The following is a 12,363-nucleotide window of genomic DNA, read 5'->3' as shown; positions in this document are numbered from 1 at the left end:
CGTGCGGGATGCGGAGGTTCACGGAGCCGGGAGTCTACGCTGCCGTCTCGGTCGCCATCTTGGCTCCTCCCCCTTTTCAGGGTTTTTTAACGATGTGGCCAGTAGTGTACTGGACTACAGGAACGACTCCCATGTCATGAATGGCACTAAGGTCCCAATCCTGCTCTTTGCGAATGATTCCTTACTTATTTCCCCAACCCCAATGGGTTTGCAAATCCTAGTGGATACATTTTTGGACTTCTGCAGGAGCAGGTGTTTGGAACTAAACATTGCCAAAACCAAATTTATGGTGTTCGGAAAATCCAAGGGTAAATCAAGAGAGGTTAGGATCGCATTGGAACCTTTAGAGCGGGTAAAAAGCTTTGATTATTTGGGGATAAAATTGAGAGATACACTAGACTTGGAGCAACAATTGGAAAAGAGCCATTTAACACTCGTTCATAGGTCAAAATCAATACTGAGACACTAAAGGCAGTCTTCTACTCGATCACTGACTCCAACTCTTGAAGTGTATTGAGCTAAAGCTCAGAGTGGTGCCGTGTATGGAGCAGAGATATGGGGGTATATCTCAACACAAACAAACTGACAATATCCTAAAATATCTTTGCTAGGTCACTCATCTCAGTACCTATTACCACTCCCCTAATTACACAGTTTTTTTACCTTTGGATGAAAAGAATTGGTGATATGGCGTCACTGAAACCTTTAATGTACTGGCTGCGCTTGTGGACAACACCACAGCTCTCTGATTATTGCAACTCCCTAAAGGAGGACTTGAAGATTAGTGGTGCTTAAAGCCTCCCCTGGTTTAAGCATGTTGCAAGCTGGATTACAACACTCAGCATGACAGAATAATGGGAACAACCAGAGAAGACAAATAGAGAAGATTGTCCAAAGCTGTAGATTAGTTATTGGGTGGCTGTGGAAGAACGTTATGCCACTAGGTCAGCAAACGGCCAATTAACTTCACAATTTTTATGCGCCAAGCCATGCCCTTCCTTTGAACCCTTTCTAGACCAAATCACGCCACCACTTCAAACAAGTTTATATATTAGATTTAGGTATGGAAACCTCTTACTATGGTTTCCCAGCAATCGGGTCGCAGGACTATTTTTAAAACTGTGCCCCGCATGTGCTAAAACGTTGGAGACAGAAGAACATATTCTCTTCTTCTGCACAAAATACCAAAAGATCTGTAGGAGATAGATACGACTTACCTGCTTGAACATTGGAGTCAGGCAACATCAGGTTGCCTACAGAATCCTGAAAACTGATAACACAGGACCAATAGTTTACGCGGTCAGTCGTTTCCTATTCTCGTTTTGGATCAAAAGAGAAAAGATTTTGCACATAGCTGGAGCCGATCGTTAAAACCAAAATTAAACCCTTGTGATTAACAAAATTGATTTATCTGCACAAATGAATTGCACGCTGTAAACAAAAACATTTTATCATTGCTACCCTAGTGTCATTTTTTTAATGCACGTTGTTTTACATGTTATTAGTGCTTTTCAGAATTTTAGCTATGCCTTTTTTACCTATTTTAGATATGTCTGATTACCTTTTATATTGTTTAATTGTCTTAAAACTTAAGTTTTGATTGTACTTGTATTTGTATACTTTGATTGTTTTAAGTAAATAACCGAATAAAGTTATTCATTACTACTGAGATGTTAACAAATCCTGCTACATTTCCAGCTGAAAACAGACAATTCCTTGAAAGTTTCAAGTCAAACAAACATTCACAAGTTTTACACAAAAGGAACAGGGTTTGGGGCAAGACAGAATTGCACCAATCTCTAGTATATTTTTTATCTATAAAGACAATCGAGCCAGACCCGCTCCCTCAGAGGCTGTTCTGTAATCCTATCAGATGAAATGGGGTACTGGAGTCTGTCTATTCGACAGTGCATGCGTGGCATGATTTAATGAAGAGCCAAGCTGGCGCATTTTTGTACTTCCCCTTGCTGCCAGTGGAATGGTGTCACTAGCTGCCATTGAGTGCAGATAGAGAGGTGGTGAGAGCTTTACGGTCATTCAGCATCTCTACTATGGGTGACTTGTTCTCTGAGGGCAAGGCCCGTGCGTGGGCCAAGGTAACAGTGGAAGGACAAAACTTCACCCCACTCTTACAGTTTAATTTCCTCAGAGTACGTCACGCTCTGCAGGTTCTACTAGGCGACGACCTACAGGAACCCCTTGAGTTACTTTCCCTCTCTTTTATATTGCCCTGCTAAATCTCCTAACAAGTTAGTATCTAACATATATGATTTGTCTCAAAAATTCAAGAGAACAGTAAAGCCAGACTGGATTGGCAAAGCGATCTAGGTGTAGCTATAGACCATGCTAGGTGGAGGTATTGCTGTGAGGTCACTCAGAAAGGGTAGACATTGACTCATACACTTTAAATTGCTCCACAGGGTGTATCATACCCCGGAGGGGCTGTTTCGATATGGCCTGAGAGACATGGCTCGTTGCGAGCGGTGCGGGGAGGACCCGGCGGGTTTTCTGCATGCTGCTTGGTTCTGTTCTAGGATTGCAGATTTCTGGTCTCAAATCTTTTGGGTGTTAAAGGAAATCACGGGTCTCTCGCTTAACCCAGGTCCACTGCTGGCTTTGCTGGGCTACACCAGGGACTGCAGAAGGATGTCAGAAGATTAATGGCGATAGGATTGCTCCTCGCTAAGAGTAGAATAGCTATGTGAGGGGGCTGTGGGCCAGCTCCAATGATAACAGAATAGACAAAATATATGTTATATTGCAACATGCAGTCCGAGTTGTTTAGCAAATTATTACCCTCCCCTCCCCCCCAAAGTCTCCCTAAGAGTTTCTGGGGGCTGTGTAAACATTATTGGGAAAGAATCAGGAGAGTCGGATAGGGATAACTAAGATTACACGTGTATTGATAGTTGTGCGGGATCTTGTCACTAATGATACGCGCTGAGCTGAAGAGGGAAGATTCATACTCTTGTGGCACACTAAATATTACGTGTATTATGTATTTTAATCGAAGTGTGATATTAAGGGACAATGTTGTTCCTATTGCCTGTATAGTGATGCCTAATATCATTGTATTCTGTGATGTGTCTTGACACTATACTTTTTTACAGATAACAGTGTGTACTGTGAGAATGTAATGTTTCACTGTGAAATGTTTAAGAAAACTAATTAAAAAATATATATATGGATCAATACTAATAAAGTACTTTTTGTGCGATTATTTAAAGTCATTACAATAGAAGCCACAAATGCATATTTACATATAAGCTGCATAGCACGTACTTATGGGGGACAAAAAAAAGGCCTAGAACCTAAATAAACTGACAATAGTTAAAATTTGAATAGATAATTAAAAATCTCTATGCCTTTTTGATGAAGCATAAATCTAAGGTGCAGATATTAAAATATATGATAAAAGTCTAAAGTGCAATTAATACCCCTGAGTAAACTACAAGACTGACTTCATTACTGAGCATGTAATCTGGTCCGCGGCACATATCTGCTCTCCGTTTTTCTAGACTAGCCCCAAAACTGGACATGTGGTCTGTTCAAGAAGGTAATTCTTGACCAGACTGCGAGGCAATTCAATACCTTCATGAACTTTCTGTGTGTAAAAATGTTGGGCCCGATTCACAGAACTAACTTAAGACAAAATCCTAAACTTACTACCATTTTGGTATTCACAGAAGGCACTTACTCATTTTGGTATTCACAGAAGACACTTACTCATTTCGGTATTCACAGAAGATAGGAGTCCTAACTTTAGGACTCCTAAATGCCTTCTGTGAATACCGAAAGTCTTAAAATTAGGATTTTTCTCAGTTTAGTAGTAGTATAATTAGGACTCCTAACTTTAGGACTCCTAAAGGCCTTCTGTGAATACCGAAAGTCTTAAAATTAGGATTTTTCTCAGTTTAGTAGTAGTAAAGTTAGGAGTCCTGTCTAAGTCTAAGTTAGTTCTGTGAATCTGGCCCGTTGTCCCTCAATGTGGGTGGCCAGAAAATGGTGTGATATTTATTGCACCTACTAAAATCCAAGTTAGAATTTTATCAGCTGTGGTAAATGGCAGCCAATTACAACTTCCTGGGGAATAACATGGGGATGTTGGTGCTTCTCAAAATCAGCATGTTCTGAAAAATTCTGAGCGTTGTCCCCAACAAATATCGGCAGGTTTGACTTGACAGAAGTTACCGTTCAAATTGCAATTAACTGGGAAGCTTGTAATGAAATCCTTTCTGTTCCTGTTCCAGACACCCTGCTGTGAGGTCTCTGATTGTAACTTATTGTCCTAAGAATACTGGTGCTTCATTTGAGCTTGTGGTTTCCGATGCTCGGCACAGGCACTTAATTGTCGGCACCAGTACTTATGACAGTCCAGCATCGTGCTGGAGCAGTCTGTTTAATTCTGAAATGAGAACACCAATAGTTGTACAATTATTTAAACAGTTAAAATTACTAAAAAAGGGCCGCCCAAGCATTGGTATAGCTTTGGGAAGCCTGATATAGTCCAAATTGCCAACTTTGTAGAACAGGCAATGGCAATGGTTGTTGCAAGATGCAGTGTCCTCCTGACAAGGGCCCTGGCTCTTTTTCTTTTTTGACAAATAATGCATTGAGGAATACACTGTGAGTGATATATACAAGGGGATATTCACAAAGAAATGTTGAAACACGCAAGGTAGTATTTCTGTTGTTTTGATTGCTGTACTCTTGCACTGCTTACATTTGGCACCAAAACATCTAAAATGGGACTAAAATAAGAATATGTATATACGAGTAAGGAAGGACGGTGCCTTCTTTGCACTTTTATTATTAGAGAGTTGGGCATTAAAAAGGCATGTAATAGTACATAAAAGAGAGCTCCTTACCATAAATACTTTTGTGAATTGGTCCCCATATGTTTACACCCATCTTTATTTTGCAGATGTTTATATTCTTGAGTACATCCTTAGAAGATGCGAGGTTTTAACTACATACTGTTTGGTAGGCTTTTTTGCTGGCTCTTAGGATCCATATATAACAGCGGTGTTGTTATCATCTCCAGGTTTACCAACACTTGTTTTTTCCCCTTGCAGAAAGCATGGTATGTTCCATGTAACAGATTGTCAAAATAAATCCCAGGCATCATAAGGACTGAAGTCTAAATAAAATAGACATGCAGTGACCATTATAGACTGCAGTCTTTTGGAGATCTTTTAGGATGGCACTATGATGGCACTGTAGACACACTTCACTTACCATATTTTTTAAGCCAATTTTATTCAGTTCATTTGGCCTAGATTAAACACACATTGTGAAAATTACAAGATATTGCCTACACAAACTGAAGTAAGTCAGGAGAAGGAGAGTTTAGGTAACTGAGTGATTATAGTTAACTGGTCTATCTAGTCCCACGGTGGGGTGAATACTGCACCAGCCCACTGGCATGACGCTCGGAGGCTGGGAGACGGCCGAAGATACATGTCCCAGGTAAATATCCACCACGTATCAGCGAGATTCATGGGGAGGGGCGCACAGGCAACACATAAGGCATGCTAACAAGCATTACTGTGCTGGCGCAAGAACCCGCAATTTAGCCACATCAGATTTCGGATTTCTTCTTTCTCTTGATTGATAATACACCCCCGAAGTGTAAGGAGCAGCGATGGACAGCTGGAATTTAGCATTATCACCCCAATCTCCACCGCAGGGGCCCAGTAGGAATGGTGCACAAAGAGCTACGGCAGCAACAGTTTCTTGGTCTGTTTTGTGGTTGTCTGTAGATCCTAATATCTTTGCTTTGTGCTTCAAATTATGGCTACAAATCAATGTGAGACAGCGCCAAGTATGCTACATGGTGCAATCTGGGAGTGGTAGCATGAACTCTTAGATCAGCGCCTGATTCTAAAACGAGATCACCTTATCAACCTCAGTCCCTATAGCCTGTGTCGGGATAATATCTGCTGCCTTGGGATTGAGTCAGTGCTCAATTCTGCAAGGGAGCTACTGATTCACAGGTCTTTCTATGAATGCTCCCCAAGGTCAGGTCTGTAATGAGGGGCATGACAGCCACCATGATTTTCTGGCAAGCAAGTTTTTAAGCCCTCCCTGTTACTACCTGTCAATCCCCTGCCTGACACCAAGATGGCTGCCACAGTGTTCCCTACCACGTCGTGCTACACCCTGAGAAAAAAACAGACTTAGACCAGACCTCGAACACATCCCACATCCGGCCTACCCTACAGGATACCCAATCTTGAACCTATCTCCGACCGTGGAGACCTAGCTTTTAAGCCGATGCCCGGTGGAGCTACTTGATGGCTATAGAGGAGATGGGCTGTGGACTACCCCTTCGACCGTTACCTACCCAGCAGGACATTGGGCAGACCTTACTTCGTCTCTCCATCGTACTCTCCCTCCTACCCCTTTACTCCACCCACTGTCTCCTTTACGCTCCATTTATCCCTCCTCTTTGCTCTCTAATTGTTTTCTCATTGAGACCTAGCCGCTTGACTGATGCCCGGTGGAGCTACCCGATAGCTATAGAGGAGATGGGCTGTGGACCTCCCCCTCGGCCATCACCTACCTAGCCGGGCTTTGGGCAGACTCTCCTTCGTCTCTCCATCCAAGCTATCTCCATCCTTTCTCCCTCCTACACCTTTACCCCACCCCTTACCCTTCTAAGCTCCATTTATTTAATCTTCCGACGCTCTTGAAATGTTTTCTTGTAACTGATGTAACTTGTAACTGATGTAATTCTGTAATTTTGTGGATCCTTATGTGAAGCGCTCTGATACTTCCGGGTCTAGCCAGCGCTATATAAAACTTAAATAAAATAAATAAATAAAAAAAATTAAAAAAGTAAAAAAACTGAAGTTATAAAACACAAGGTCTCACAATGTTTTCTAACATATGTTTATGCTCAGTTAAAACTCAATTTAGATCTGCAATGTCTTCTGTAAGAGACCACAATTTCAGTTTAGTCTAACTGTGCTCATAAAAGTGTGTTGAAACTCTTTCCCTCTTAACTCATGCCAGTTTTCTTGTCCACTATTCCTTCATTTCTTCAGTAACTTGAATCATTGATAATTAGCCATAATATTAATGGACTTCCTTGCTACCACTCTCTCTCCCCTTCTTGCACCCTTCATATATGAATGATACCTGTCTGGATTAAACTTGTCTGGTTCTGGCCAATACTCGGGATCCCGGTGCAGCGGATATAACGGGATCAATACCACCACTCCTTTTGGGATTGTCACACCATTCATTTCCACGGTCGTCTTACAGACTCTTTCAAGTCGTCCTCCAGGGGGGTACATTCTGAGGGTCTCGTTAATTGCCATCTCCAAGTACTCCATCTGCATCAGTGCATCATATGTGGGAGGAGCCTACAGTTGATGGAAAATACTGAAGGTTAGAGGTGAAACCCTATTCGTGATATATAGCTTTCTTATTTCACACAAGTAGTAAGATGTGAAAAATATGTCTCCTTCAAATATATGTGAAAACCTACTTTCTCAATATGAGTATACCAGCAATGGTACCTATCATCTCCACATTCATCAATTAAACTGACTCTATAGATGATGGCCTCTAATAACTGAGGCACGTCACAGACTATGATTATGACGGACTATAGACCTACCTCAAGCATATGGAGTGTGGAAAAAATGCTTGAAATCAAGCTCATTTGGCAACTCTCAAAATACATCAAATCCAGTGTTTTCATTTAAAAAATACACTAAATACCAATAAGGGACTAGTTTGAGGAAAAAATATTGTGAATTATGTTTTGAGTTCAACCCCCATTAAGCAACCAAAAATACTCTACTGAATGTTATGGCACAACTAGTGACGCCATGGAACCAAGATACGCATGCTCTGATTCTGTTTGACATCTGTGCTGCCTTCAAACCATTAAGTATATCATATGGCTAAATTGTCTATGTTCAGAGTCAAGAACTGGGGAACGACATTTGCTTTGTACACCCCCACATGGACAACATCACCAAAATCTCTTCAGAAGTACCAAAGACCTTAATTACCAATTTTTCATATAATTATATATTATGCCACTGGCCACTGCAACTGCTTACACAAGTTTAGCTTCTAGAAACAGGGTCCAACAGGCAAATAGGACAACCTATCATTGCCTGAAGAACTGCTCTGACAGGCCAAGTTTGGGCTGGTTTTTCACTTCCTGGAATTAACACTCTGAGTTGGATACTACCAGTGCTTCAGTTCAGCAGGTGGTTGGAGGTGGGGCCCACTGGCCCTCATTTTTGGGGACCAGTGCTAAGAAAAGAAAGCTGGACTGAAATAGACTGAGATAGACGTGCTGAGTGTGACTGGTGGGGAATTAAAGAAGTATGAGGTAGAATCAAGTCCACACAGCCTTGGAGCCTGTGCAAAGCCTGTGCAAAGTTTGCCTGTGCAAAGCTTTGGGCCCTGACTCTTTGGGCCTCATTTATGAAAAGTGATGCATCGCTGCGTCACTTTTCATTTCACCCTCCTTGCGACATGATGGATGCATCATATTTACTGTATGGCGCATCATGTTGCAAGGAGTGACAGATACCTTAGTTTTACTGACGTATCTGTTGGTGCAAAAATGATGCATTGCTGGAGTTGTGTGGGAAGCATGACGTAACTCAAGCAATGCAGGGGGGAGGGCTATGTATATAGCACTGTGTCACCCTTATGCCTGCCATGACGCAGGCGTAAAGTGTCGACGCATTTGCGTTCTTGAAGTGGCGCATTGAAATCTCATGGATTTCACTGCGTCACTGCTTTAATGCTTACTTACGTGGAACGCCCCCCTGCATACATTATACCTGATGGCGTTATAATGTAGCCCAGGGGTTTACAAAGTGATGCATCTGTTTAGATGCGTCACTTTGTAAATAGGGCGCAACAGGGGGCATGTTTTACGACGCCGATGCGTCACAAAATGTGACGCAACAGTAGCCCTAAACTGTTGCAAGGCCTCATAAATAAGGCCCTTATTATTTTACAAAATTTCCACTGGATATCACCATTCACAATGAGGGTATAAGTGTTTTGTGAATTAGATTAACACTTGCCTATGTATGTCTGGCTGCTGTAGGCCAGAACACACAAAGATCAAAGTACAGGAACGTCTTTACATTTGGACTTGCTGGAACCTTGTTCCTCTTTCAACAAATTTACCAAGTACCCATCACCCATAAAACCACCTGAGACAGTATCTTATAGCCATACCACTGGCCGAACCTATGGCATTGCTTCCTCAAACAATTTGTCAGCTATTTTCTGCGTATACCACTGAAAGGTGAAACTGCTGGCTGTGTCAATGCTTGTAAAGATTTGGAACAGTAGTTTGTCTCCATAATTTCTTCATAGCATGATTTAAGTAGAGATGGCTAGCATTGAAAGAGTATTATCAGGACTGGACATTATTATGATAGGTATTTCAAGACTTTTAGAAATACTTTGAAATTATTTCATGGGTTATGCTTTTCAATGTGTTACTGTGGCTAATGTGGCCTTCAGTTATACTTTTGTTTTAGGCAAAATGTGGGTAATGTTTTAAGAAAAACTCAATTGAAACAGTTTCCACAATATAAACTGCCTTATGGTGCTATAAAGTAAGTCTGCCTATCAAATATATGTCAATTGAGGCACATCTATTATGGTGAAACTAAACACTTTTTAGTAGATAAGGTAAATGACTGCTACTTGAAAAGTGTTAATATTATATAGCTTTTATATTAAAAGGTTGACGCTTCTCTACCTTTCTGTTAGAAGAAAGAGTTGCCTAACAACTAAGAGGAGAGTACAGGCATCTAGGAACATATATGTTAATTAATCTAATAGGATAGTTAACACAGGACGGGAATTTTATTTATTACATTAGCCATTAATATTACAAAGGTAATAGCTTTTTCATTAGTACACTATGTTGAAGGATGTTATATTATCACTGCGATAATAGAGTTTTGAAGAACTTTGTGTTTAAGTAATGCAGTGATAGAATATCCTTTTTATAGTTGACTTTAAATTGTATTTATGAGAAGAATCGCTACAGAGTTAGCAAGTAGTGTCTCAAGTTGTACATGTTTGGGTAATCTGGACCAACTTAGTTATAATGCAACTTCTTGGAAGCTGTATCAGAACAATTCAAAAGGAGTATTCAGCAGGGTTCATAACAAAAACCTCAGTAGACTGGCTCTCATGAGGATATGGTGTCGCCCGAGGGAATCTCTTTTTGAACCCAAGATTCATTTAAATTATGAACATTATTGTGTATTTACTTTCAATTCAGACTTGAATCCAATTGATAAATACATTGTGAAGCACTAGCACTTGCTATTTGTTGGTGAAGCCAATCTGGCAGTAGCTAAGTTTGCTTTTAAGAGGAATCGCAAGGAACCTACAGATTCATGTTCCAGAGTGTCACACTTATGGCCCAATTGGGTCTCTTGACAGTGACTGTCCCCAACAAACATGGCAATTCTACTGCTTGTTAATTCTCTATGACTACAAAAAACATTGACAAATCTCATTCAAGTAAACTTTCAGTGAACTAGCAATACAAACAATATATAGCATGTGTTGTCTTTGTAAATTCATCTATGTGGTCTAAACACAAAGGGCATGTTTGCATTTTTCACATTAGAGAAGTATATGCTACAAGACTGAAAATGCTCAGCTAGTAGCACATGTTACACAATCCAGCTGCAGTGAAAATAAGTTGGCCTTGATAATTATTGATATGTCAAAAAAACTAGCCATGAGAGGTAATATTGCTGCAATATTCAACAGAAGAGAATGCTGGTAGATTGGTTAAATGAACTCTATTACTTATGTACTGAACAACATGGAAGAAAAGAATAGTACCGGTAATTTGCAACTGGATATTTCCTCTATTTATGAATTGTTTATGTTACCCAGCCCTTCTTTACTGGTACAGTACCTAAATAGATGTAGGCTATCATATAACATCTTCCCAATTAGCCTAATATTTGGAGGGAATTTCAGAAGTTACATCCAGCTGATGGATCCACCTAAATCCCTCTGAACTCTTAAACAGATCCCTGGTAGAATGTCCAGCCAACTTGACCAGATTACTGCATTAGATTTTCATTTGCATCCTGTACTGCCTGCTAATATTGGCCCCTCTTAGATAAGATTTTGTTTAATCAATTTGATTTTTACCATTTTCTTGGTGGATTTACTTAACTGGCTCTTTGTCATTAAATGAACTCTGTGATGCTTAGATTCATGAACTCAAACATCCTTAAGCATTTTGTAAGAGTTATCTTGTACAATTACATGAGCTCATGCATATTATCATGGAAAAACACTCTCTTCTACCAATATCTAGCTCTATCAGAGATTCCATATAAAACCCATACTGAGTTAGTTTTCTCTTTGTGTTAATTGAAATGATTTTGCTGGCATTTTGGGTAGTACTGGCTGCTTTTTTCCAACATGAGTTTAGAGACTGGAGCTGAACTAATGATGAATACATTGCTGTGTATGTTTCATATAATATATTGCATATCCATATAGCATCATTGCATATAACATATTTTGAGGAAAGCATCAAACTGTTGTTGAATTTGTACACAATCTTGAACGAATTATCTGTTTCCAATGAGAATGTCAATGGTATCTTTTAAAAGTGTGTCAAATAATTAAGCCACATGGAGTACTGACAAGCATCCAATCAATGCTGCAACACTGCCAGTTTGTTCGGGCCGCTATGCTTACATTTACTTGGGCTTTTGGTGTCCATTATTGTTATTGGCGAAGAGTTACCAAGAACAGATTTTTACATTTAAAAGATTGCCTAACTGAAACACAGTTTCCCTAATTTGTTTTTAAATGTACGTGACATTTTGGTAGAGCTGTATTGATTTCATCACAATGATATACAGAAGGCTGTGTTTTATTTGCATATACATGGGCACTCATGCACACATGATAGACTAAAAAACTACAAGCTCCACATTAGAGTAACATTTTAGACATTGTGGCTGATTACGATGGTGGTCGGACCGCAACCGATGGATTGTCGCTTGGGGTACGAACGCCATCTGCTGCTATGGTCCGACCAATGCATTTCAATTTGTGAGGTGAGAGGCAGAAGACGGAGGGACTGTCTGGCGCTTTCCGTTGGAAACACTTCATAATCCCTTACTGACGGTGGCTCCGCAGTCGAGATTATGATGTTGGTTTCCGTCAGACATCCCATGTTGGTCTTTTTGACATGGAAAGGCTATCAGAAAGTGACTTTGGGGGCACCTAGCAGGACTCCGTTCCCTCCAGGCCCCCTGCTCTGGGGCCTGAGGGGCACCTATGGTGCCCCTCTAAACATGGCACCGCGAGGTGCCTGCC

At 40.6% G+C, this 12,363-nt stretch overlaps 1 protein-coding gene across 1 annotated transcript in view; it reads right to left on the bottom strand.

Annotated features, from left to right (window-relative positions):
• The window catches only part of LOC146796557 (cytochrome P450 3A21-like), a 301,005-nt gene that overhangs the window by 53,546 nt on the left and 235,096 nt on the right, over positions 1 to 12,363 (bottom strand). The window contains exon 11 of the mRNA XM_085629194.1: positions 7,144 to 7,370. Within this exon, the coding sequence (XP_085485320.1) occupies positions 7,144 to 7,370 (227 nt within the window). The remainder of the gene's footprint in view (positions 1 to 7,143; positions 7,371 to 12,363) is intronic.

The sequence above is a fragment of the Triturus cristatus genome, chromosome 10, assembly GCF_964204655.1.
Source record: "Triturus cristatus chromosome 10, aTriCri1.1, whole genome shotgun sequence".
Taxonomy (NCBI): domain Eukaryota; kingdom Metazoa; phylum Chordata; class Amphibia; order Caudata; family Salamandridae; genus Triturus; species Triturus cristatus.
The sequence above is the reverse complement of the archived record's forward strand: the minus strand, read 5'-3'. Positions and strand labels throughout refer to the sequence as shown.